General features: G+C 51.2%; 1 protein-coding gene across 4 annotated transcripts in view; it reads left to right on the top strand.

Annotated features, from left to right (window-relative positions):
* The window catches only part of MGMT (O-6-methylguanine-DNA methyltransferase), a 244,603-nt gene that overhangs the window by 39,973 nt on the left and 176,977 nt on the right, over nucleotides 1-27,653 (top strand). For all 4 annotated transcript variants that reach the window (XM_081074334.1, XM_081074333.1, XM_081074336.1 and 1 more), the window contains one exon: nucleotides 10,284-10,420. In XM_081074334.1, the coding sequence (XP_080930460.1) occupies nucleotides 10,296-10,420 (125 nt within the window). In that variant the 5' untranslated portion in view covers nucleotides 10,284-10,295. The remainder of the gene's footprint in view (nucleotides 1-10,283; nucleotides 10,421-27,653) is intronic.

Here is a 27,653-nt window from a genome sequence, read left to right as displayed (position 1 = left end):
AACAACAACAAAAAAAAGATTCCTTTTTTAATTAGTAATCTTTGTTTTTAGCAATTTTAAGTTCGCAGAAGGTACAGAGTTCCCAGATACCCCTGCGTCCTCCTCTAGCAACATGCTGCACCAGACAGCACATTTGTCCGCAGCTTACGTAGGGCTCACTCTCGGTGTTGTACATTCCATGGGTTTTGATAAATGTATAGTGCCCTGTACCCACCACTGTAGGGTCACTGAATCCTTTCACTGCCCTAAGTGTCCTCCATGCTTCCCTGTTCATCCCCCCACGCCCCTTCCCCACTCCTGGTCCCTGGCCACCACGGATCTTTTACTGTCCCCATAGTTTTGCCTTTTCCAGAATGTCGTGTAGTTGGAATCTACGGTATTCAGACTTTCAGATGGGCTTCTGTCACTTAGTCACGTACAGTTAAGGTTTCTGCGCGTCCTCATGGCCTGGTGGCTCCTTTCTTTTTAGTGGTGAACAGTATCCCCCTGTCTGGATGGACACAGTTTAGTTATCCATCACCTGCTGAAGGGCTTCTGGTCGCTTCCAAGTTTGGGGCAACATCAGTAAAGCTGCTGTGAACACCTGTGTGCAGGTGGGTGTGTGGACAAGGAGTGACATTTTTGCACAACCTCTGGATCCAGTCTAAGTTTGACAGACCAGATGGCAGTGCCAGCATTTCGTCTGGCGAGCACGCCATGTACTTGAATGCATTTCGCTTGTTACAGGACAGTAAAGCAAGCCCTGGTGCTGAACGCCTCTTGTTGAAAGGGACCGAGCAAACTCGACCCAGGAGACGCCGGCCCAGCAAAGCCGTGAGCGGGTCCCAGCCGCTGACCTGCTGCTCCCAGCGTTTTCCTTCTGGGCTTTTATACTTGTTGGGGTCACATTGTCCTGCACCCTCCCATAGGCAGGTTTATCCTCAGTGGTAGTATGCAGTCTTTTCTCTCTTCTAGGAGTCTGCCCCACCTGATCGTAAGGTGGGCAGAGCCTGAGAATAGGAGGCGTTTCCCGGTGCTGCTGCTTATCCTCTGTTGAGCAGGGAGGTTGCAGAGCTGGTGTTTATTTCATAACGGCTTTGTGGGTGTCGTGAGGCAGCCAGACAGGGCTGCTCCCTTCCCCAGGTGGGTCCTCCTATGCCAGCTGAGCTCCCCCTTCACACGCAGCTGAGGGGAACCACCAAAGCCGTCACGGGGACTCCCCGGGAAGGCCTGCAGCTCAGTGTGCAAGTCGCGTGCTTGCTGACTTCGGGCGGATAACAAGGCAGACGTCTGGGTGCCTTGTTGCTTATAGGAAGGCAGGCGATGTCTTCCTCCCAGCCTCTTTCTGGCATTTCTGCAGCCGGTACCGATACTGGAAATGGTTAAAAGGAAAAGGACACAACTGCTGAGATGGCCCTGGAGGGGCATTTTGGATGGGCGCAGCCAGCCTGGAGACGTACAAGGGAAGGAGAAAGAAGACAGTTCTGTGTCGGGTTTCTTGCTTTTCATACAGTGGGAACGCAGCCTCTGGCGCCAACTGCTTAATTCAGAACATTAAACGCCATTCATGTTAAAAGGGAGATGAAACGAAATCCACTTCATTTTTACAGAGGTCTCCAAATAGGCATGAAAAATCCATTTTTTTCTCCCACCAATTAATGTCAGCCACTCTTGTGGCGTTAGGTGGATGCCATACGCTATGCCGGTCGGCTTTGTGTTGCTGCCAGGCTGCGGATGGCAAGGTCTGTGCCTCGTGAGAGTGGGGAGGGCGTGGGAAGCAGCTCTTCTGTCCTTGGCTGCCCCAAACAAATGCTGGCGGCTTGCGGTGTCCCCGTGAAAGCCAGTTAAGCAGCCATGACTGTCGGCCCAGGTCCACCTGAGGAGGTGGTACTCTGAAGAACTGGAAGCTTCACACGGTGTGAGAGGCCCATGTTCAAGGAAGGGGTGGGAGCCTGCGGGGCTTCTCTAGTGTGACCTACAGCTCCTCAGGGGTGGGGTTTCCGGGATATGGCGATTTCGGAGCTGGCACCTTTCTCCTTTGCCTGCCCTCTGACTCAACCCCATGGGCCAATGCTCCAGGTCACTCCCTGAGATTGGAATGGGCTGCTTCATGCAGAAAGGCCAGAAGCGCCCGTGTCAGGGAGCCCCCATTTATGTAACTGTAAACTGTGCTCAGGAGTAATAGATTAAAGGTTGGATTAAAACTTGGTCTCTCCTTTTTCTGGCCTGGAAAGCAGCATAGCACACTGTTAGCTGGAGCAGGTTCTGTTACTCAGTGAGAGAGCCTGTGCACACATAGCCCTGGTCCTCCTCGTGGAGGAACCCGAGAAACAGCACAGCGTGCCTCTGCCCAGGACGGGGGACGTTCTAGGGCACATTGGTGTTACCATCCGCCCTCCACTGCCCTCCCCCACACTCGTTCTTACCACTCCAGGCCTCTGCCCCAGGCTGCTTCATTAGGTTCCCCAAACCCTGTGTTCCCTCTGGCACCAGAGTCTTGGCACGTGCAGACCTGCCTGCCACAGTCTTTCTCTCCTTCACCTCTCCCCCAGAAAACGCCTACTCACCCTGCTGTGTTGGCTCCTCCTCCAGGAAGCCTTGCTGGACTCCTCAGTCCATCAGAACCCCCAGCGATGGGCTCTTGTTAATCCCGCGGCGTTCCTTTTGAGTTCTTACTTCCAGTGTGAGTGAACGGCTTGGGTGCTGAGCTCGCTGACTCACAAGTGCTCACTGAGCAGCAGCCGTGTCCCGGGCACCCTTCTAAGTGTGGCATGTGGCAGTAGATGGGTGAGGACCACTCCAGGATGAAGGAAGGGCTTCCCCAGAATGCCTGCTGCAAACAGACAGGGCTTCCTTGTGCTCACACAAGTAGACGTCACAGACGACAGCGCTGGGCAGTAGAGGCTCAGAATCGGGCCGGGGTGCCCCAGTGTCCTGGCCTTTCCCTTGTGTTCCCCAGATGGTTGCCACAGCCCCAGGCATTGCACCTGCCGTGTCATTTGAAGGAGGGAACAAAGGGGAGAAGATGGTGCCAGCCACATAGTTTGTTTTTTTGTTTTTTTGTTTTTTTTAATCAGGGCAAGAAGTCTCAGCAGACTCTATTTACTCATTGGCCAGAGTTGTCACGTGACATTCGCTGCCTGAATTGGAGTTCACATTCTAGGGAAGACAGCACACAGCTAATATACAAAATACATCTAATGTAATTTCATGTGACAAAAGTGTAATAAATGGGTGCAGGAGTGGACTATCGTGGGACGGTTTCTCTGAGAAGGGGATGTTTGAGCAGGGTTGTCACTTAAGTGACAGAGGCCACTGTCCCAGATTGGAGGGACAGGAGATGCAGGGAGTGTGAGCAGCAGATGCGAGGGCCCTGAAGCAGCAGTGACCTTGTGTGTTTTAGGACCAGAAAAGTGGAGTGGTCGGGGTCCCGCCCAGAGATGAGGTCAAGAAGGAAGGAGGGGAGCACTGTTGTGCTTGGGAGCTGAGTAGGTCACCTGTAGGATTTGTGATGGAAAGAGGGGGATGGGATCTGATTTGCTTTCATGCGTCTTCTTTTTATCCAACCTTTTTTTAATACAAGAAATTTTCATACCGTAGAATTTTTATTTAAATCAGAAAAGTGTTAACCGTCCTTTAGTGTATACATATGGGATTACGAAACGACACGCGTGGAACTATCATCATTTGTACCTGATGTCACATTGGACGTGAATAATTTTTTCTTGTCACAAAAGGAGCTTTACTTGCAGAAACTCAGAAAATGCAGGTAAGAGAAGAAATCGTCCTACTCTGTATTGATATTTTATAATAAACTTTTTTGTTATTAGTTTCAGGTGTACAAAACAATGTACTAGTTAGACATTTACACCCCTCACAAAGGGGGTGTAATCTACGACCCCTCTGACATCGCACACAGCTGTTATATTTGCACTGTCTCTATTCCTTGTACTGTACTCCACTTCTTGTAACTATATATGTATATATTCAATTATAGTTGGCATTCATTATTGCTCAGCTTCAGCTTCAGGTGTACAGTGCAGTGATCAGGCATCTACATCTTCCCTGAGGTGGTCTCCCTAATAAGACAAGTGCCCATCGGATACCCTACAAAATCTTTATAACATTATTGATTACATTCCCCAAACTGACTTTCGTATCCCCCTGGCAATTTTGTGGTTACCGATTGTGCTTTCTAATCCCCTCACCTTCTCCCTCACCCCCGCCCAATCTAGCACCCCTCAGTTTTTCCTCTATGTCTCGGATTAGTTTGTTAATTTATTCTTATCTTTAGATTCCACATATAAGTGAGATCATATGGTATTCATCTTTCTCCGTCTGACTTATTTCACCTAACATAATGTTCTCTAGGTCCATCCACATCATTGCAAATGGTAAGATTTCATTCTTCTTTATGGCTGCGTAATACTCCATTGTATGAACGTACCACAGCTTCTTGATCCATAAACTTTTATTGTGGCATGGTTTTGGACTCAGAAAAGTTGCCAAGACAGTACAGCATGAGTTGCTTCTAGACGGTGGTTTTTCACCCCCCAGGAGACCATGATTGTCTTGTTCCAATTTCCAACACCTTAGCCCAGTGGCCAATGCACAGCGTTTGTTACACGCCCGTTATGACAGATCCGTGTTACGTAGGGTCCCTCTGCTTCTGTGCGGGTTCATCCCACCGTCCTTCCTCGGTGGGTGATTTCCACGGGCTCCTCACCAACTCCCAGCCTCTACTCCTACCCGTCTGTGACACAGCTGCCACTGGGAGCCTCTGCAGAGGCGAACCTGGCGGCTTCTCCCTTGTTAGAAGCCTGGAGAACCTCGGGGACAAAGCCAGACTCAACACTGGCCTAACTGTCTGTGCAGCTGTCCCTGGGCCGGGGTTCCCCCATACTTCTCTCTAGGGCGTCCCAGACCTCTTCACGTGCCTCCCAGGTCCCCACTTCATGCCATGTTTGCCTCAACCTGCTTTTCCACAAGCATCTTCTCACCTGCCAGCTCTTGTTACCACTCAGGTCTCTGTGTAGATGTCATTGTCTCCAAAAATTCTTGGCTGCTCGCCTCTCCCCCAGAGTGTGCCCTGCTCCCCATGGCAGCCGCCCTCCCGACCGGCAGTGGCCTCCTGTGAGTTCCCCAGAGCCATGGGGAGCCTGCTTGGGGCTGAACTTGGTGCCAGGGCGGGGCTGTGAATAGTGCGGTGTCACCAGTGAGTCAGTGCGGCCAGTGTCTCTCCTGGGCCTTGTCCCCTTCGTGGCGGACCCCATTCTTGGGGTCAGACTCGGCTTCTGGGTTGGTGTTGGTGGGTGAAGATCCTGTGGGGTTTCATTGGAGCCCAGTGATGGTTGGTCTCTGGAGCACGGGAGCACCGTGGTGTGGGGGTCGGGACAGGGGCCATTGCACAGCATCACCCAGAATTCTTTCGACTTCTTTGTGCCACCGCGTGCGTGACCAGCCGGGCGTGCTTGGCTCTGTTACCCGGCAGTGCTTCCCCCCAGCATCCGTCTGCTGTTGGGCCGTCTCTTCTTGCCCCCCGGCTCCTAGCCTCTGCGGGTCCCCTCTTAGTGTCTGCAACCCCCCGTCTAGGCTGCCAGCCTGCCAGCTCTGTGGACAGTGACACACCTGCTGTGTCAGCCCGGGCTTCCTGTCAGCACGCTGCCTGCCCGGCCAAAGAGCCCCATGCTCCAGTCCAGGGGACACATTAGCCAGTATGTGTCAGGATTCAGCGCTCCTCTAATTGTGCCTTCGCCTCTGGAAGGACACCGTGCCACACGCCCTGTTGTCTGTGGGAAGGCGCGTCACACAGCTCCCTGTGCCGTCTCGAGCCCCATTTCTGGCAGGGATGGTAGAAAATGATGTTGACATTACCGCTTTTCTCTTTTGGCAAAGTAGCAGTTGGTGGGTTATGGTGCATTGTCTTTGACTAGCGACAGTTCTGTTAATGGGCTCCGAAGCCCAGAGGCGCTGGTGGCAGTCCAGCCCAGCCAGGCAGCATCCAGCAGGAGCCAGCTGTGGGGACCAGGCCTCCGTCGCAGGAGACGTGCTTCCCGCCAACACTCACGCTCGGGGAAGCGGAAGTGGGTCTGATTTTGCTTCTGTGTAACCAGTAAGGAAGTCTAAGGGGCTCACTCCCTCGCACGTCACCTAACGAAGTGGCCAGCTGTTGGGACACAGCCTGAAGTGACACATGCCGCTCGTCTGGAGCTCCGATTTGGAGCCCACCAGTCGTTCCACTTATGGCCTGACTGCCCCGTTTCCCTCGCTTCTGGTTGACTCGGTGTCCTGGGGCTTCTGGCGGCCACGCAGTTCCGCGGAGCTGGTCCTCAGTGTAATGGGGCAGCCCGTGCTCTGGCGTGAGTGTACACCGGACGGACCAAGGGCAGTGCCACGTTGCTGGGCCTGCGGCGCACACTGGTTCTGGTCATGGGGAAGCACAGTGGGTTTAGCGGTGCGCAGGCCGAGCTTCAGAGTCCTAGGGTCTAGTTCAGAACTGCAGGTGCTGGCGTGCTGGGCGTTACTTGGTTTAGACACAGCCATTCCAGCTCAGGCCACACCGGGCTGGGCTGGCAGCCCTTCCCCAACTGCACGGCAGGCCACCGGCCTCTGCCTGTTGTCAGAGCCCAGCCGCCAGGACGACGCTTACAGCAAGGATTTTCTCCCCAAGCTCTGCAGACACCCACTCCTCCCTCCTACCTGGGAGAACTCGGACAGGTGGACCCTTGGGACCCTGCGTCCTGTCACCCTCATCGCCGTCCCCCTGGCCTGCTCCCGGGCCCTGCTCTGCACACTCAGTGTGGCTCCTGGCTCTTCTTGCAGTAGGGGTGAGGGTTGGCTGTGTGCTTTGAAGGACACAGGTCCCTTTCCGGCAGGAGTGCCTGCCCACCTGGCCTGTTCACGGCTTTCCGTGTTTTCCATGATTCCTACTTGACTGATGAGAAACAAGCCTGGGAAGGGGAGTGGACATGTACTGTCTGAGCCTTCTGCAGCACTGCTGGGTCCTTTTCTTCCTGTGGGGCTGATGTGGGCAAAGCCCTTCTCTCCTAGCAGCTGGCCTTGCCCCTGCCACTCGGCCCCCGAGCCAGCTCTGGGCTCCTGCCTGGGCCTTGACTCAGAGGCAAGACAGGAAGGCCGGGCAGCAGGGAATTGACGGTGGCCATAACGTCCTGTTTCCAGGGGCAACGGTGGCAACAGCGCCAGCTGCATGCCTGCAGTCACCGGCTGTCCCCACAGATGTTTCCTGAGGCTCGGTTCTGGCTGTGGTTGGACTGTGGCCAGCCTTGGCTCCTACAGTTTTCTGAGCCTGCTTCTCCAGCCTTCCCAGAAGTTCTGAGTTATGGAACAACCTTCCAGTAAATGGCTTTTGTGCTTCAGTTAGCCGTTATCAGCTTCTGAGGCTTGCAATTAAGGAGCCCTGCCTGTGAAGGGACTATGGCTTGTCACGGTCCAGGTCTGACTTCTGAGCCCCGATCGGCCCAGAAACAGCTTGATGGGGGCCAGTGCTTCTGAGCAGGGCCCAGGTGGGAGGCACGGATCGGGGGAACATGTGTGCACAGCTGTCCAAACATAAGCGGGTTTGGCTCTGCGACCTCTTGCAGCTTCAGCATGCTAACGTGCAGGGCGAGTGTTCCCGGAGGCACGGCATGTCCTGACTGCTTCGTGTACCCCACAATCCTTTCTCCAAGCAGTCTTCCAGAAACACACTTTGGAAAATGCAGTACGGGACTCTTGGCCTGGATGGTGGACACACGCGTGTAATGCATCTCCTTTCAGTGGGGCCCTGACTCGTGGTTGCAGACTCCCCTTCCCAGCGCTTACCAGCAGCTCAGGGGCAGGGACGTGTCCCCAGATGTGAGAGGGTAGGGGCAGCACTTGATTCTGGCTCCAGGAAATGAGGGCAGGCCCCAGGGGGCTGGGAGAAGGGGTAGCCATTTGCTTTTGAAGAATGATCAGACTTTGACGCTGTTGGATAAGATTTTGGGAGGAGAGCAGAGCCCAGGACAAGATCAAAGGCCAGGGTCATCTGTGGCGGGCATAACTAACCCCAAGTCCTTCCAGGGTGCCAGGTCTATATACACGTTCCCACTGGTCCCGTGCTCAGCCTGTGACTCAGGTGTCATTTATCCCATAGGGAGAAGCTCTAGCTCAGGGACGTTAGACGACTTTCTCAGAGTGACAGGCGTGGGTCGAATCCTTGCTCCCATGAAGTGGAGGGGTGGGGACATCCTCTCAGAAACTTGGCTTCTATCCCTCAGGCTGCGGGCGTCTGGGGTGGCACGTTTGGGGCTTGTGGATGTGTCAGAGAGTGTCTGATGACATCGGAGGAGGTTTTCCAGCGAAATCCGTGTCCACTCACTGGAACTGGAAAGAGAGCTGGCTCAGAGGCTTGTCAGTGTGCACAAAAAGGGGGTGTTGAGCAGGGCGGCTCTGGGGTCTGGGGGCTTAGGGGGGGCTCGTGGGGTCCTGTTCACACACTGTGGGGTTTGGGGAACGCTGCCTGGCCTCTTGTAAACTTCCCTGTCTCCTGTGGCCTCTGGGAATCTGTGGTACTAGGAGCAGGAGGGAAAGGGCACCTGGAGTGCTGGGGGGCTTGAGGCTTCACGGCCAGGCAGACGCCTGGCTCCATGTGCAGGGACAGAATAGCCCAGCCGTGGACAGCAGTGTCAAGGCCGAGGGACCCAACCGTGCTGCATAGGGGGTGCCCAGGGACTGGGGTGGGGGACTGGGTGGGGGACGAGGGAGCAAGGGCGCCAGTGCGAGGGCCTTGAAGCCTCAGCAGACCAGTTCTGTAGACGCCACATGGGAAGTGTTTCAGGGCCACGCTGTCCCTGTCACAGCCAGTCAGCTCTGCCACTGGAGCGTGGAGGCAGCCACAGCCAGTGTGCAAATAAGGGGCATGGCTGGTCCTAATAAAACTTTACAGAAGCAGGTGGCAGGCGCGGTTTGGCCCGTGGGCTGCAGCTTGTTGACTGCCATAGCCCCTCGTGTAGTTAGCAGGTGACTTGTTGTTCCGGGTGGGGGTGGGGGTGAGAGACCCCAGGTGTGAGGAGGCCCCGGAGAAGTCCTTCCACATGTAGGCGAGAGTTGATGGGGGTCTCCAGGAGGACAGCATGGAAATGAGCTGCAGATGATGAGATCCAGGGCTGTGAGGCGGGCAGGTGAGGCTAGTGAGAGGCAAGGAGGGTTCCTGGGGTTCAACCTGGTGTGGGTGGGGGCAGGGACGGACTGTAGTGTCTTCACTCAAATGCTGCCTATGGAGGGAATTTACGCAGGGTGACAGTTTTGGACAAGGTCATTGAAGATGCCTCTAGGACAAAGAACGAGAGAGAGGGAAAGGGAGCCAGCAGTCCAGCTGTGGTCAGGAGCTCACCGGAGGTCGTGGTGGGGAGTCTTCAGCTGTGTCAGTTTAGCTGGTGTTGGTGGAGGTGGAACTCTGGGAAACAGTGACGTATGAGGCCACAGAGGCAGACACTGCCTCTGGGTTGTTTGCAGAAGCCGGAGAAGGAGCGCGAAGGCATGTGAGGTCCACGTAATCCTTCCACAACCCCTCTTCAATCACTGTCCTCTTGCCTCCCCGAGTCAAAGTGATTGTGATAAAATATCAATTCCCTCCCCTTCTCCAGCCCATTACTGGCGTCTCATTGCTCTTAGCACATCTTTCTTTTAAGCCTTTGCTCCATTGCTATGTTGACCAACATTAATATCTATCAAAATTAACATGGTAGGATAGTTTTTATACATCTGTACATTTCTTTGAATGTAAGTAAAATATATGCTTTCCAAAATGTAAGAGTTTTTTCCAGCATGCCCACCTAACAGGTGCCGTGGGGTGGGTAAGAGCTGGGTTGACTCTCACCCTGTTTCTGTAATTCATTTCCCACATGCTTTCCTGTTAAATATACTTTATTCAAAATACTGTGTTTTGTCTTCAGTTTTTATGGAGAAACTTGTCCGTAATTGTATTGTTTCATTAAAGCAAGGGTTGCTTCGTTTTAGGTACTAATTAAAAGGAGCTCTTCCTTTCCATGCATTGGTTACAGACACATGAGAAGAGGCAGACAGTAATTTCAGGAAGTAAAAGCAGTGTGCTGTTGGTTGGCTGCTGTAGGCCATTAGGGTAATTTTCTGTCCTCAAAGTAACTATTTTGGAAAAATGACACAGTACGTGATCACATTCCCCAAATGGGGAAATCTTTGGGAGATGTTTTATGTCTTAAATACCTGGTCATCTGTTGTGCTTTAAAAGTGACCCAGCTCTTTCACATACAGTTTCTTACTTGTTCCAAACATTGTCTCTGCAGGTACTTGGGAGAATGGAGAAGACCTGTGAAATGACGTACAAAATGGTAGCCAGCCCTCTGGGCAAGATGGAGCTCTCTGGCTGTGAGCAGGGCCTGCATGGGATCAGGCTGCTCGGCAAGAAGACCCCAGACACTGAGTGAGTCCTGAGTGGCACCCCCCGTGGGGGTGCTTCACAGCAATGGGAGGAAGGAATATGGCTGCTGCCAGTTTCCACTGATCACGGGCTGACACGTAGCCGCGCGCCGCCAATCACAGAAATCAGAATCTCTCTAAGAACGCACAGTGGCGCCGTGGGGGTCCTTCCTTTGCAGCATCTGTGCTTGTTGCCCGAGAAGTGTCCACCTCCAGTTAACCACAGGGCCGTGCCCTTGAGTTAGCGGCTCCCAGGCGTTTGGTTGCTGTGTACATTTACAGAGGAGTTGGTGGTTTGCGACCGTTGAACACTAAGTCGTCAACCCGGGTGAGATGGGAATCTCTCTGGAAATTTGGTGACACAGAGAGGCTTGCCTCATCTTGATTTTTAAGTCAGGCCCAGCCCTCCGTGTTCAGTCTGCCAGGGGTTTTCTACTAAAGCCTTGGAGTTGCCTAATCAGGAGTGCGCTGGCCTCTCAGCTGCCCTCAGAGCCGGTACCGCTGGTGAGGAAAGGGTATGAAGTTCCCTGTTAGCATGGCGTCAGGGTACGGCCGTTTCCAGCAGGACACACGTTCCGCTCACTTTTATGAATGCTCTCCACTGTATTTCTCTGATTGTAAAAGCATAAAAAATTTAAAGCACTCCTGAATGTTTTGTTCTGGAATGGAACATTTAATTTCCCCCACTCATTGATTGGGAGGAGTTGTGTTAAAATCACAGTTCTTGTGATTTCTGACAGAAGAAAAACACCACCCGCGCCTGAGCTCAGTGTTTGTCTTAACGGGCTAATAAACACAATGCCAAGAACATTAGATAAAGAAAATACATAAGAAACATAAAAATTGATTTTAATGGAGCCCTGTCAGAGGCAGCCATAATGAGCACAAGCGCCGTAATAAATACCAGTTTCGCCTCCACTGTTGAGAATTTTCCTGTACAGCTGCATGTTACAATCAATAGTCTTTCCTAAGACAAAAAATAAGCGAGCCTTTGAACACCACGAAGGCACTCGAACTGTGAGAACCGTCTGGCTGTAGTGTTCAGAAAATCACAGGCACCAAATAATTTGTCAAGGAAAACGTCATTTTGTCTTTTAGCTTGTTCAGTTGCTCAATAAGTTATAGGAATTATGTGTTGGATTTCTTTTGCTGTGAAAAACACTCCTTAAAGTGAATTTGGGGAGGAAGAAGTAAAAAGAAAAAAACATAAGATATGCTGAGTTAAATGCCCATTATAAACGTGAAACTGGAATGAAGGTGAGGCTTTCTTGACTTTCTGCTTCGTGCACTTTCTGACTTAAGTGGCATCAGCTACAGACGTGAGACGCATAATGGCTTCGAGAAGCTGCGGCTGACAGCTCAGAGGCGGGCTCTGGTGACAGGGTGGTCACTGGGACTTGGGCGGCCTTCCAGCTTTCCTCTCTGCATCTCCAAGCTGTGGTCCTGGTCCTGCTTCTTCAGGCCAGCCTCTGGGGCCCAGGCTGCCACCTCACACTCCAGGCAGCAGATAGAGGAGGAAGGAAGGAGGGAGCACCACCTGCCTCTCCAAAAGGAGCACTATCGTTCTCTCTTTTGTCTCATTGGCTACAACTCAGTCACGTGGCCACACCTCTCTGCCAGGCATGCTGAGTCACCACGTATTGGCTGAAATTTAGGTTTCTGTGTAAGGAAGAACTTGGAAATGGATGTTGGGGGTCAGCCCGCAGTCGTGTGTGTGTGTGTGTGTGTGTGTGTGTGTGTGTGTGTGTGTGTGTGTACCAAAGAGGATGCCAAAGAAAATACCTACACATTTTAAGAAAGGAAAAAACTGTGTTAAAATTGCACTGAGGGTGACCACTTGAGCACGTCTTGTAATTGCAGAAGTCAAACGTGACTTGTATTCATCTTTTGTTATCGGTGTATATTGAGTATTACAATTTTAATACAGTTTTTTCCGATCTTAAAGTGTGTATACATTGTTTTGGCACCCTTGGTATGCATGAGTGTGTATCTATATATATATAGAGAGATAGACACACACACACACACACACACACACACACACACACACACGGTTAATTTGGGGGAGGGACAGTTAAAAGTCAGAGAATAGAAAATCCTAATGTCTGTGACTACAGGCAATTTGTTTCTTCCTTTCTGAACGTTCTGCCTTTTGTTTCTCCATCTTACTGCACTGCCTAGAGCCTCCAGTGTGGTACTGAATAAAAGGTGTGATGGTGGCCCTCCATCCCTGGGTCCAGTGTTTCACCAGCGTGACATGAGCTTTGCTGGGTGTCATAGGTGTCCTTTCTCAGGCTGAGAATCCTTCCGCAAACTGTTGGATGTTGTCCATGTGTCAACTTAATCATATTTTTCTTCTTTATTTGTTAAATATAAAGTCAATTTTAGGATTTTTAAATCAATTTTTGCAATGCTGGACTATATCACTTAATTCATGATATAATGTTTTTGTTTGCTTGTTTTTTACACATGACTGGTTTAGATTTGCTACTTTGTTTAGGATTTATCTGTTTAAGCTCACGAGGCATGTTAGTCTATGATTTTCTTCATTTGTAATATCTTTGTCAGGTTTTGGCATTCGGGTTACTCTGCCTACAGAAAATCGTGTTCCCTCTTTTCTGTTTTGAAAGAGTAACGTGTGGAATGAGTATGACTTTTCCGCCAAGCTCGGGATGCATTCACTTTGGACACCATCTGAGTCTGCGTGTTTTGTACCGAGAGGGTTCTGGTGAGAACTCCTTTCGCTTCATAGAATTAGGTGCTGCCCGGCCTCCTGGAGGGGAACGTCCCCACACTGGCGTGGCTTGTGCAGGGACAGCCATCTGTGCCCTCCAAAGCCGTGTCCTCTAGTTCTGCTGACGGACGGTGTGGAGGGAATGGGGGATTTGGGGCCGAGCACCCTCATGGGCCTGGGTCCCTATGTGCACCTACCTTCTCTAGGTGCTCTGGAGTCCTGGGTCTTGAGTTCCTCTGAAGCCAAGCCACCTCCTTCGATAAACAAGTTGGAAGGTGGCCACCGACGTCTGTCTGCAGTGTGCCTCCTGCCCCTCACGTTAGCCTGTTTGCCTGAGTATGTGGCTTTATACAGTGACCATTGAATTGTCATTTGTATAGCTGACGTTACTCACCTTCCTTCCCTCAAAATATTTGACTGAAGGATACCGGTTTGGAAAGTGGTCCCCTAGTCTCAGTTTTATCATGTCCTGTTGCCATGAACAACTGCCGTATTCCGGAGTAGTTGGTTGCGTCCAAGAGCCTGATCCCTCCCCACTCCACTCATGGGGCTGCACAGCTCTGACCTCATCATCGTTCCTGCGGGGTCTAAAATCTGATGAGAAGGGTTGTAGAATGTTTATTTTTCTAATGTTATTTTCGGACTTGTTTAGTATTTGATTACACGAAAAAATGGACTGGACAACCTTGGGTCATAGTTAACGTTATGAAAATAGCAGTAGGGTTTTTGGATTTGGGATACTGGAGAGAAGGCACATGCTTCTCGTTTCACTTATCAAAGACTTATCTTTGTTTTTCATTTATTTTTTTCCATGTAAACCTTCTTAGAAAAATACAGGAATGCAATACTGAAAAAGCGTACATGTGCCAACCAAACTAAACCATCCTACAACTTTTTGTATTAGGTCGGTACAAAAGTAATTGCGGTTTAAAAGGCTAAAGCTAATTGCAAAAACCGTAATTACTTTCACACCAACCTAATATTTTGAAAAGCCTCGCGTTGTGTGCAGGCTGTTCTGTTGTTTATAGGGACATATGGTATCCTAGCGATAGTGACTCACGGACAGAGCTGACATTTCTGACTTCGTGCCCCGCCAGGTCTGGTGTCGTGGTAGCAGCAGGACCTGAGCCCTTGGGTGTCTGGACAGGGCCTCTGCCAACCAGGTGTACTGGCCCCACTGAGACACGAGGAAATGTTACGGCAGGACCTCTGTGCCAGGACTGCGAGCGGGGTGGGGGGGGCGTCTGCCTCATTGGGTGCACTGTCGGGTTTGCCCTTCAAATGTCCAAAGTCGTCGCCCCGTGGAAAGAGTGAAGGTATCTTGAGGTCCTCCTGACAGGAGGGGGGACTCGTGAAGTCACATCAGGTCTATTGAGCCTGTCAGCTTGACCCAATAGTGACTGATGGTTTCCACGTGCATTTGCTTCTTTCCTGGCACTCCTGATATATTTTAAGTAAGTGGGCCATCGGGGGAACAGGAGGCTGTCTGGGGCGTGTGCCTGCCGCGCGCCCTGCCTCCTGCCAGAACCTCTCTGTGGGCCAGTCTGATGGTTGCTGGTTCCAGGTAGTTCCTGAGGGTCCGCGTGTCTCAAAAACCTTCCCGGGAAATTCATAAATGAATTCCTTCCGGCACATTGGGCCATTGGAATACACATACTTACAGCACTTATTTTATTATAATTGATCTTTCAAGGAAGAGAAGAAAGTGTTAAGTCTAAACACTTGAAGAAGCACTCTTCCCGTCAAAATAACATCCAAAACACGCTCCGCAGGGTTTTTACCTGCAGCAAGTTTAGTTGTCTCATTGCTTTTCTTCAGCGGCTCAAAATAATGATTTGTGTTGTATGCACTTAAAAAATGTAATTATTTTATTTTGCAGAGTGTTCCTTAAGGAGGTCTCTTGAGTCAAATCAGCATGTCTCTGTGAGGAAAACTTACCAAGCTCTCTCTGGCTTTTATAGAAATCGTCTGTTTTGAAATAAGTGCTCGAATGCCATGGTGAGCCTGGCATGCCTCGTTCTTGCCTCCGCTCGGCTCCCTAAGTCTGAATCCTCGAGGCTGCTCTGTTGAAGGACCTCACCTCCCGGTGTCTGAATTAGGGGTGAATTTCCAGTCATGCACTGGGAGCTATCTCAGGGCCCAGGCTATCAGTAACACAGATTGTGTCCCTCTAGCACTTGCAGCACAGTGCCCCTTAGAAGCTAGACAGTGGCCTTGGTCTTTCAGGTTGGTGGCTGAAGGGGACACAGGTGGCCAGGATGTTTCTTGTGAAGGTTCCTGTGTTCCCGTGGTGGGCAGGTCTGGGGGGCTCAGGGGCTGTGTGTGGGGCCTGCAGAGTTGTCTGCAACATCTTAAGCCCACAGCCCTGGGACCTTGTTAGTAAAATAAAGGAAAACCACGTGATGTGCTGTCACGTCACCTTGGGGTGCGATGCTGTGGCCTCTGCACTGAGCCTTCCGAGCCCTTAATAAAGTGGGGCTGCTTGCATTGTGCAGACGGTGGCGCTGAAAAGCCCCATCTCAGCTTGATTGGCAGTTTGTGCCTCCCTCGCAGGGTACCCCCGTGGAAGCCCAAAAGGTGGGGTGCCGTGCTTTATTATAAGGCCGTATAGTTTCTAACTTAGAAGATATTAGTAGTACGTGGCTTCACTAGCTTTTGTCCTCTTCTCTGGATGTTTAAGTTCTTTCGAAAGCCCAGCTCACTGACTCACCAGTTACCTGGGTCACGGTGGAAGGGTGTTAGCAGTCCACTGGACAGTATGTAAGCAAATGTCACTCAGATTTCAAGTGTTTATATTCTGGACCCATCTAAGAAAAAGAGCGACATAGAAGTTTTACTCCCTTCAATGTGACTACTGTGTTGCCCGGAGACAGAAATGGCAAAACTTGCGTACTTGTGCCTGAGAGTCAGCAGTGAGCTGGTTCATTTAATTCTGCGTCGGCCAGGATCTCCTGGAAGGGAAAAAAGGACACTTGAGTGACAGCTGTTCAAAATAGGAGCCAAACTGTCAGAGTAAAGGGTAGTTTTCGAAAGTTTCCAACGTTTGGACCGTAAGAGCGCTTGAGAGTAAAAGCGGTAAACTGGCTAAATAACTTCCCGCACAGAAAGGCCTCTGTGGCCTGGTACATAAAACCCTAAGTCCTCTGCCCTGAATGACAGCGTTTCTTTAGGAGGCATTGGACTTCACCTCTGTCTTCATCCGGTTTCGAAAGGGTGGCAACTTTCCCAAAGAAACGGCTCTCCTGTCCCCTTGATCCCGCCGCAGGTGGGCGCCCCTCTCCTTTTCTCCATAAACAGGAGGTGGCGTGGCCCAGTCCTGTCCTCCCTCGGGCTTGCCCTGTGTGATGTGCGGCCCTCCAGGCTCCTCCACGGCACAGCACCAGCACCTTGACTCACAGCTGAAAGGAAATCATTTCTGCATTAAAACCCTTGGGCTCCTCTCCTAGCAGCAGCTCCCCCCTGGGAAAGCTCCCCAGGCTCGCGGGCTGTCTGCAGAGTCCCATAGGCTTGGGTCTTACAGGAGCTGTTTGGATGGAATTGGCTCTGTGACATGGCCCCTGGAGCTGTCACTGCTGTGGGGTGGATGGGCCTGGACTCGGACACTGTCCTTCCTGCTACCTCCCTTCGGGTCTGGCTCCGTGGTCCTCTGCCTTCATCCCATGTCACCCGCCTCCTAGATGGTCTCTCCTGCCAGCCTCAAGCAGTCCTCACCCCACTCTCCTTTCTGCTTCTAATTAGCTGTGGTCTGGAAAATTGGTTAACAGGATTGTTCGAATTGTGAGAGGAATTAGGTTAAATAAACTCCTCTGAGAAAAACAGTGTAGAATTTATGACAGTGTTGTGGCACCTTGGAGGCCGTCTTCATTTCTTCTGGAGTCTTTCTCCAGAAGACCTGGGTTGCCGGGAGTCGGGTGGACGTGAGGTAAGTGGGCACTTTGCAAGAACGTGCCTGCTCGGGGTGGCCAGGCCTTGTGCAGGAGCTGTGTGCTCGTCACAGCGGTTAATCCTTGGAGCAGCTCCCTGCACTTGTACCGATGCCACTTTCTGGATGAAGACGTGGAGGTGGGGAGACGAAAGGCTGCTTCCGGGTCTCAGGAGGAACACTGGGGGGAAGGAGTGGCTGCTCCCTCTCCTTACTTCCAGTCTCCAACAGCGCCTGCCACTGAGCTGCCTTCTCTTTCCTTGGCCTCGAAACTGTTGAGGGGAGCCTGCCAGACAGGCCTGCCTGAGGCTTAGTAATTCAGAGCGTGGCTTTTGTGCTGACTGCCTGCGTGGGAATGTCTTTAAAGTAGCTTGTCCACCAGTTCATGTCTAATTTGGAAATTCGGAGTCAGAACTTACTGTGTGGGGAGTAAGGCTACAACTGCCTTACCTCCTAATAGGTGTTTGCCTGCTTACGTATGCATGCCACTGTAAGCTTCCAGGACAGTACTGAGAGCTTGCCCGGTACGGACGTGCCCTTTTAATAGGGGCCAGAGCTGACGCTGCTTGAGGAGCGTGGTAGCTGAAACTTAGCCATTTCTCTGGACTGCTCCCTATGCACCAGGGTTGCACCCCAGAACTTTGTCCCCCTGCTCTTTGGTGGAAATACAACTATTTTATCTAAGACCGTTGACGTATATTTCTCATATTTTGCCATGGGATTTTGATTTCCAGAATTTTATTGTTAAATGGCTTTAATATTTGATGGTATTTAAACCATCCATGACTAGTGAATAATTTTCAATTTTTTTTTGTTTTGTTTTGTAAGTGTTAATGTCATTTAAGCTCTAAACTCTCAAAATATACTTGGTTTGTTAAATTTATTTCCTTTAAATTGTATCAGTAATGAGATCAGCTCCTTGATATTAATGTACAGGCTAGCTGTTGCACGCTGATCAGTTCAGAATTTAAATTGAATTAAAGGTTAAATGAGTTTAATTTTTGAATTGAACTGAAGCATTGTCTTGTGTCAGATTCATCCAGAATTGTTATTTCCAGTTGCTGTATCGAGTGACAGACAGAAGTGGGTCTTTTTGTGATGAAAACATTGAATAAATTTAGGATTATGTTAGTCACTTGTTCGCTCATTCTCGAAACCTGTGAGTGCCTGTGTGACCGGGTATATGCTCTGGGGATGAGGAACAAATGAATGTGACAGCCCCACGTGTGTGGAGCCCAAGCCCGGCACGGGAGACAGGCCTGGGTGGACAGCGTAGTGTGGTGTTGTGTGTGTGACCCCCCAGTGTGAGCTTGTGTGGAGGTTGTTGAAATGGTCAACACAAGGGATGGTGTGGGCGGAGCCTGGGCCACTGGCAGTAGAACCGCATGGGACTGGGCGAGTTGGGACATCGTTTGGGGGTGGAGCCAGTGAGACCTGGCGTCTGACACAGGAAGGATGAGGCACGGCCTGGCTGGGGTAACTCGCCGGGCACTGGTCCGTGCTCTTAGGCCTAGGGCACATGGAAGCAAAAGGGGGGACGGGCAAGAGGAAAATAAAGATCTGGGGGAGCAGCTGAATAAGGGAGCTGGTCAAGAAGAAGCACCAAAAGGAAACCAGACAAAAATAAAGACAGAGACGAGAACAGGGAGAGAATGGAGGCCGAGGACGGGCGAGCAGGTGTTCTTAGAACGGCTTTGGGCGTCTGCTTCCTGGTGTTGCCCTCGGGGGTGAATAATCGTGACTTCAGGCTGGTCTTCGTTCTCTGAAAGAACAATTCCTTGGCACTTTGGTCTTCCTTGAGACCAACATGCCACAGCTAACTGTTTTTGCAGTTTTGACTCTTGGAGGCCCACTGAATGGTATGTGTCGCCATCTGTCTGGAGTCGAAATGGCTCCACCCTAAAACAGTGGATGGGCCATGCCTCCAGGGTCCGTGGAGATGTCCCCGCAGGGACACCGGAACCCACACGGAGGCGCGTTCACACCAAACACCCCGCATTCCGGAGTCGCTCTTGAACTTTGGGTTTGGGCTAATGGGGGACAGGAGGGAGAGAACGTCTTTCCCAGAAATGCAGTTTATCTCGTTTGAGAGTCCTTCAGTGGTTTTCCATGTAGGACACCCCCATTTCCTTCCAGATCGGCCCCACTCGTAGTTACAGCCCCACGGCAGTTGAGGGAAGAGCTCCAGTCTTCTGTCTGCAAAGCCCTCAGTCCTGGTTTCCCCTTCTCCGTGTCGTTGATTTGCTCTGGGGCTTTTGGCCCACTCTCCCTAGGTTCATTTAGACTGAGGTTCTCAGGGAAACACTGTCTATAAGCGTTTCCACGACTCTCCATCTCCTCTGTCTAGACCTGATCTGCACACACGTTTTTTCAGAAAGAGAGCGTACAACCTGGACTTCAGTCCTCCTGCAGGTTTACAGATGGTTCTGTGGAAGAGCTCCGGGCACTGAAACACGCTTTCGTTTTCAGCATTCCGTGGCAGGATGCTGTGTGCTGAGGGATTGTTGTTTTCTTGCTGTGATTGTTGCTGACGGAATCTGTATTATTACTTGTAAAGCTGCTTTTCCTGTGCGTTCTTCCAGAAAGTTGGCCTCCCCACCCTCCCTGGCCAGCACAGGTGAAGCGTTTAGAAAACACTTCTTAATGAGCAGCAGTGGAATCCTTTAGCTGGTGAAACAGACATTATGCTCCCTCTGTAAATGTCTTCCTGCAGAACCCGTGTCGGTCGGGTGGGGCTGGAAAATTACTGGGCTGAGAACACGGCTTCTCCTTCTAAGGAAACTGCTGTTGCCAGGGAGTGGCCCCCTTCCAACCCAGTGATGGTGGGGGGGCCACCGGGAGAGGGGTTTGCACGTGTAGAATTTTCACATTCCAACCAGAGTTTTCTGCCAGGGTGCTTAGACAAGCTACAAATGGAGTATCAATAATTCTGGAAGGATGCCATTAAGAGGGAAAGCATTTTCCAGACCTAGTCCATAGCAATAGGAAAAGAGAAACTTTAGAGCTGACTTTTCCGTCTGTCCCTCATTCTGATGGGACACTGCCCTTGTGTGTAATAAGGTTGTACATGTGTATGCACACACTCATATTACGACTAGCTGCATTCTAGACATTTCGAATGTTCTGCCTCTTTAATGTTCCCTCCACTAAAATTACATACTTGTAAAAAGTAAGGGAACAAAGTTGTTTATTCTTCCTCTGAGTTATTACCCATACCGTAAAAGTGGCCTCCCCCAAATAGTGGTTTTTCTTTTCTGAAAATCATCTGGAAAAATACGTAGCTTTCTGATCTTTATTTTATCCAGTTCAAGGTCTGTTCAGAAGAGTTATTGTATAACCGAGTGTTGCTTTTATTAAAAAGAACTGGGCCACTTATTTCCTTCAAAGTTTCCTGGTGTGTTTAAATCTTCTCTAGGTAAACAAAACTTTTATTGAAAATAATATTTTGAGACTGACACCTTTCTCAGGACAGTGGTGCTGCAAGCCCCTTGTTTCCGCTGGCCGTGCTCATAGCCTGGGTCTCATATGTGGTTCCCAAGCAGCCAGGGGCATGCGGGGTGCTCCGTGGGGATGCGGGGTGCTCCGTGGGCATGTGGGGTGCTCCTTGGGCATGTGGGGTGCTCCGTGGGCATGCGGGGTGTTCTGTGGGCATGTGGGGTGTTCTGTGGGCATGCGGCGTGTTCTGTGGGCATGTGGGGTGTTCCCTGGTCATGTGGGGTGTTCTGTGGGCATGTGGGGTGTTCCCTGGTCATGTGGGGTGTTCCCTGGTCATGTGGGGTGCTCTGTGGGCATGTGGGGTGCTCCGTGGGCATGCGGGGTGTTCTGTGGGCATGTGGGGTGTTCTGTGGGCATGTGGGGTGTTCCCTGGTCATGTGGGGTGTTCTGTGGGCATGTGGGGTGTTCCCTGGTCATGTGGGGTGTTCCCTGGTCATGTGGGGTGTTCTGTGGGCATGTGGGGTGCTCCGTGGGCATGCGGGGTGCTCAGGGCTGGGGCGGAGGTCAGAGGCGTCAGCCCCCTTCCTATCCTCAGGAACCATGGAATAGAGATGGAGGCCCCACTTCCAGGAGGAGTAGTCGGGAATGGTGCAGCACTGTGGCATTATTTGGTCAGAAGTTAAACCTTAGGTCTTCCAGAAATTTTCCCAGCACTTCTGGCTGGGCCCTTCCGCTTTCTGTCCGCAGCCTTCACACTCTCATCTTCCACCACCTGGATCTGTGGGTATCTCTGTCTCTGTCGTGGCTTCCATCAGTTTGCACACAGCCGTGAACTACTTTTCAAGGAATCGAAGAAATGCTGATATTCCCATCAAATAAAAGCTAAGAATTGCACAGGGCAGCACGGACTCAGTGGACGGATGGGTCGGCCTACTTTCTGAACGCTCCTTGCAGACTGCTCCCGAGATTTCCTGGTCCCTGGATAGAACTGTCAGGGCCTCTGGCAGCGAGCTTCCAGGCGGCTTTCCGCTTCTTACATGAAGACACCCAGCCCAGGGATTGAGTGTCCTGCCAGGGCCACCATGCCATGTGGCGAGGGCATATGGCTGGAGACCTCTAGGCTGAGGCTCTGTCCACTTTCTTGGAAGGCTTGTTTGGGGCAGACCATTGTCCGCCAGCAGGTAATCCTGTGTCCTGTGTGTGTGGCAGCAGGTAGCTGCCAATCCTGCTTGGGCACAGCTGCTGTCTGCTGGTGAGAATCAGCCTGCCCCCCAGGGGTGTTTGAGCTTTACAAGGCATTCGGGGCTCCCCGTCTCTGAGGGCCGGCCCTGAGCCATGGCGGCAGAGCACCGAGGCTGACAGCAGGAAGCAGGCCGGGCTGCAGGCGTGGGTGCATTCAGGCTGCTGGTGCCAGGGAAGTGGGGGTCCTCTGGCTGCTGTGTTGTCCGTGAGGAGAGGATGGGATGGGGGGGGGCCTGGCTGGGGAGGGTCGAGCGCTATGGTGGACGGATCAGTTCTTCCAGGTGCTGACGGAAGCCTGTGCGCAGGGCTGGAGAGGTGAGACGCCAGAGCGCAGGCTGGGCGGGCACGACCTCACACTGCCTCATGATGCCGTTTTCCATAACATCTCATTTCAGGAAGGAGGAGACCATAGCTAGCTGATTTCTTTGTTAGAGTTCACTCATTTATTAACTTGGCCTGTATGTTGAAGGCAAGAAAGGAGTTTTTTATAACTTCAGTGTGTTGATATGTCCTCTTCCCCGTGCCACTGCGTCCTGTCCGGTGCGGTAGAACAAGGGACGGATTTCTACCTGGACTAGTCTGTCCATTTCCTGAACTCCTTCACTTCTGCGGCCTTCCTTTCCTCAGCTTCATCAGGCCAGAGCCGGGGATCCCGTGCTAAAGGGTTCATTAATCGTGTGATATCTACTTGTTTTCTTGCCTCTGAGTTTTCGAGAGCTCTCCAGATTTTTATTACCCAAAGATCCATATGCCATAGACATAATACCATCAACTGGAAATTGCCTTCTGGAAAAGAAATTGACAAAACAACTTTATAGTTGGCATTTTTAGCCTTAATATCTGAAGGCCAAAAGCATGTCCGGGATTTATGGAGTTCCTGAATTTAAAATACAGGCAATAAAATTTTCTGAAGGTGGGTCCCCATCTGCATCTATTATTATAAAACCCTTAAAGTTACTTTAGCATTTGACATATTAAGCTTTTTTTTTTTTTTTTGCCTTTTACTTTCTGACAAATTGTGTCTAAGGAAATTAGTTTGCTTGCATGAAAAGTTATCTGTGTTTGCAAACTTGAATAGTTTTGCTGGTTAAGCAGTCTAGAGATGATAAACTTTTTTGTCAAAGGATGGCTTTGGTATTGTATTAAGAAGAATCGGGGCTGTGTGAGAAACCCACAGAAGAGGTCTGTTTTACAGGATGTCCGCTGCCCTCCCGCCAGGGCGTTACGGGGTCGTTTGAATTGACAGAACTAAAATCTGTATAATATTCTCTTTTTAAAATCTGTTTTCAGTTTATTTACCTGATACAGAGGCACAGAGGCAGAAACTCAAGAGAAACGGACGTCATTTTTCTCAGGTTCCACGCAGGACTGGGCCAGCTGAGCACCTCTCTGGATGGCCGCCGTCTCAGAGGACAGTCACGTGGTTGCAGCTAGATTAGGGGAAGAAATTCCCTTTTGTGCATAATTGGTGTGGCTTTGACCCAACTACTACCTTTTGTGGTACAATACACAGAATTTACCATTTTAACCACTTTTAAATGTACAGCTCAGTGACATTAAGGACACTCACATTGTCACATAGCCGTCACCTCCATCTGTGTCCGGGATTGTTGCCGTCTTCCCAGACTAAAGCGTCGTCCTCATAAACAGCCTGGAGCCACTGTGAGCCCAGCCCCTGGCACCCTCTCCCTCATCTGCCTCGTGTCTCTGTGCCCACACACCTTCGATCCCCAGAGTTGGTCCCACCAGGAGGAGCATATGGGGTCCCAGTCCGCTGCACGTTCATAAACCAGTTGTGGCTTGGATGGCAGGTGGGCGTTGGGGTGCCTTCTTCCTCAGCGGCAGGGAGTGCCACGAGCCCCTTGCCTTCCTCAGCCTGTCCCATCAGGAGCACGGGGGCTGCGGAAGCAACATGGCCAGTTTTTGCTGATAGGTGGGGAAGAACTTGGAAGAAGTATGAAGCTTTATACAGTCGTGGGGAGGTGTTGGTGATGAAAACAGGACCCCAGTGCATGGAACTGTGTCGTAAGGCAGACGCTGAGGACAGGCACCCGGGAGCGTGGAGCCAGGCCCAGCCACCCCATCACACGTGCGGCATGGGATCAGAAATTGCTGGAAGGCCCTGGGTTGCCCCAGACGTGGCCCGTGCAGCCTGGCCTGTTGTCCTGTGTGCAGTGGGCCTCGGCGATCATTCTCGAGGGCAGTGAGGTGCTGATCCCATTTGCACAGACAAGTGCTGAGAGGGGAAGGCAGCTGCGAAGTTATTTCACGGTCATTTCTATAAGGGAAAGCGGGGAGAAGGAAACTGTGGTGGCTCGTGCTTTCTGAAGCCTGCTAATGACTACATTTGGATTCCGGGCCAGTTTGGTGAGCCTTTCGCCAAAGCAGGTGCCCGTCCATGGGAGCGTGTGGTGATGCCACTGTGCAGGAAGTACCAGGTGGTCGGTCGCTATACCTGCATCAGGCGAGTGGTTTTATGCCCATGGGGAACTGTGCACTGGGAACAGCCCTCTGGGCACTCTGGGGCCGCATCGCACCCACTGTGTAAAGGCTGTCTTGTCGGTGATCACTCCTGGCTTTTTGGGGCCACTGCTGAATGCAAGAGGCCTTCCAGTGCCACACATCAGAGGGCTGCAGTGCCCGTGTGCAAATCAAAGGCCTGGCAGGGACAAAGGCTCAGAGTCCTCCCCAGAAGGCTCGTCTCTGTGTTTGCACACGTATAGAACCTTTTCGCATTTTCCCTAGCTTTTTCAGTAATGTATGCAAAAATATTAAAAGCCCTTGAATGTTACATTAAAAACTATGTCAGCTGCTCTGCTTTTTTCTATTTATTAAAACTTTTCAAGCAGTAAAAACATTTTACTTGTTAATGAGGGAAAGTGGGAAAATTGATGACATAGAGCCTGGATCCCCCACGATGTCTCCTCTTGCCCACGCATAGCCAGCCTTCTCCCGCCGCACGGTTTAATTTCCGTGATGGGCTTCAGTAAGCAAATGCAAATCGATTTACTGATTTGCACCAGTGGATCATTTCTCAGTTTAATATCCTCTGATATTTTGGGTCAAGGACTCTTTCTTTGGGACGCTGGTACAATTTCGAGAGCTAAACTTATTAATATTAGTAGTAACACATTATGTTCAAGTGAGTTGAGACAAACGTGTCATTTTCCCAAAGTCAGGTTTACATGTTACATCTGTGCACAGTGGGGAAAGCCAGTGCTCCCTGACGCAGTCGACTAACGGGCAAGGCAGTCTGCCTGGTAGGCAGGTGCGCGCGCGCTGGGTGGCGTGACGCCTGTCTGGGTGGGTGCTCGGTGCCCAGCGCTTGGACGGCAGTGCTTGTCTTGTGCTGTTCACCCCGTGTGTGGAAACCTGGGTGCCCATGGGACACACAGAACATTTTTGTCGAATCAGTTCAACAAATAAATGAAATGAGAACTCCATTCCCCAAGCACTCACGGCACTTTCCTGTGTCAAGTCCATCGTAGCCTCGTGCTAGAATGATGAAAAGATGGAGCCCTGCCTTTAAGGAGAGAGAAACGTTGGTCCATAACGGCATATGTGGCAGAGAGAGAACAATAGAAATGTACCAAAGAAGGATGGAACAGCTCTGGAGTCACAGCCCTAGGGAAGCGTCCATGGGGAGGAGGCAGTGGGTCTCATCGCTCGCCTGTCCCAAAGATGACCTCCACTCCATCTCCCTTCCTCCCCTTAGAAAGGGCAGATGCCAGGTGCTGGCTCACCCAGCCTTGCGGAGGTGCCATGGGGGAAGTCTGCTGCCTGCAGGCTTGCTCCAGGGAAAGACCTTTGTCCCTCATGAAGCGGGAAGTCTGAGGACGACTCCCTAAGCGCCTCAGCCTTCGGGCACAGCTGTGTGAAGGTGTGATTTCAGGAGCTGAGGCAGCTGTTTTGTGGCCATGAGGGGAGGAAGCTGGCGCTGTAAGGCAGTGTGCTGCAAGGAAGAGTCATGGGAAGAGCCAGGTCCCTGATGGCCCAGCCACCGGTTGACCTTTGTCTGAACACCTGTGACCTGATGTCTGTCCACATCACATGCACCACAGCCGTAAGTAACCTGCAAGTGGTGAGCTCGTAATGTTTTCATCTGTGGAACTTACGCTCATTTTAGCAAATACAGAAAAATACAAAGGAAATGAAAATCACTCATAATTCTATTACTCAGAAATACATCATTAACATTTTAGTATAATTCCTTCTGGCTTTTTCATTGGTGTGTGTTTAAAACGGGTTCTTTATTCTGCTTTGTAAATGTAACCCTACGTCATGAGCATTTTTCTCGTGTCAAATACTGTTTAAAGGCCTGTGGTGGATGGTGGTGCCATAGTGTTGTCTCTTCCCGTCCTGTGGACCCCTGAGTCTGTTTGCTGCGCCGTCTTCAGCCAGCGTCTCTGTGAACCTGTGTAAACGTTTCCTTAACAAGCTTTCTTTCTGATCTCCTTCCTTCTAGCTTTTGCCCCATAAAGCCCTTTCTTTACTGCAGTCATTTCTGAAATCCACGTGATCACGTGATGCCCTCAGGGGAGCTTTAGGGTGAGAATGCACTGGCCTCACAGCCCTTGCTCTTCCACCCTGAGCTCTAGACCAGCCGTATTGTCCTGCGCTTCTTGACGTTCATACTGAATGCAGAAATGGTGACCTGCGGTGGCAAGCCACTGTCCCTGGAGCTAATCCCAAGTTCTGAATCCTAGCTGCACCACTTCGTAGATGTATTTGGGCCAATCACCTACTGCTCTATGCCTCACTTTCCCCAGGTGTCAAATGGGGCCATAACAGTATCTACCGTGTGGGGTGAGCCAACCCATAGTAAGCACTGGAATGTTAGCTGCTGCTGTTGATGACAGTGAGCGCCTCCTGCCGCTTCCTGAAATAGCCTGGGGCTTGCATCACCACTCCTCCACCTGGAGGTTTCTTCCCACCCCTCCTCTCACCTGATGCTCACAGCCATCTCCTTACGTGTTTCTAGTGGGAGAACTGTCCTGGTGTCCCCAGACTCAGTCCAGGACCCTTCCTCTGAGCTCCTCTAGTGTTTGGAGCTTTGTGGTAGCCTGGGCACACTTCATTATAATTACCTCCTTCTGTGGCTGTGTCTTCCGGCCTCTGACCCCCTAGAGGACAGGGACTGTGTGTCTTTCTTGTTTCCTAATGCTGGTGCCGGTAGGACCCCGCCCAGCAGCGCCTTCAGACGCCTTTTGTAAACATAGGATGGGCGACAGTGAGGGGATTGCAGCATCAGTGCTCTTCATGAAAAACGACCTGGTTATAGAGGCTGGAAGTGCAAACAAGCACGAAGTTCAGGGGTTTATTTCAGCCCATCGCCAGGGTCTGGCATGCCTTGTACTCACAGGTTTGTCACTCCCTTGGTAAATTCTCCAGAGCAGGCGGAGAACATGCTGGGATTAGGGCGGCCCACGGGCTTCGCTGGACCTTGTCAAATGGGGCAGCCTCCCGGGAGTCCTTGTTGGCTCTTCTGCTTGACCTCCCTTTTCAGAAGCAATAAGCAGCCGCTAAACATTGTTTTCCAAGTAGCCTTTTATTCTCTTAAATCCAGAGTCCACGCTTTCTGTGACCATCTTGCCTTGGACGGTGATGGGCTGGCAGGGTTTTGTCACTGTTGGTGCTGATCGGATACTGTGTCCTCTGCTCAGTTCTTTCTGTCGGCTCCGTTGGTCTCCGCGAGCACATGCATGTGGGGTGAAGTATGTCCCATAGAATTCTCATGTTGAAGTTCTAACCCCCAAGACCTCAACATGCGATTGCGTTTGGACATAGGGCTTCTAAAGAGGGACTCAGGTTAAATTGAGGTCGTACAGGGGGCCCTGATCCAATGTGACTGGTGTCCTTCTAAGAAAAGATCATTAGGACACAGACATGCAGGGGACAGACCAC

This window comes from Rhinolophus hipposideros (genome assembly GCF_964194185.1).
Source record: "Rhinolophus hipposideros genome assembly, chromosome: 15".
NCBI classification, from domain to species: domain Eukaryota; kingdom Metazoa; phylum Chordata; class Mammalia; order Chiroptera; family Rhinolophidae; genus Rhinolophus; species Rhinolophus hipposideros.
The sequence above is the reverse complement of the archived record's forward strand: the minus strand, read 5'-3'. Positions and strand labels throughout refer to the sequence as shown.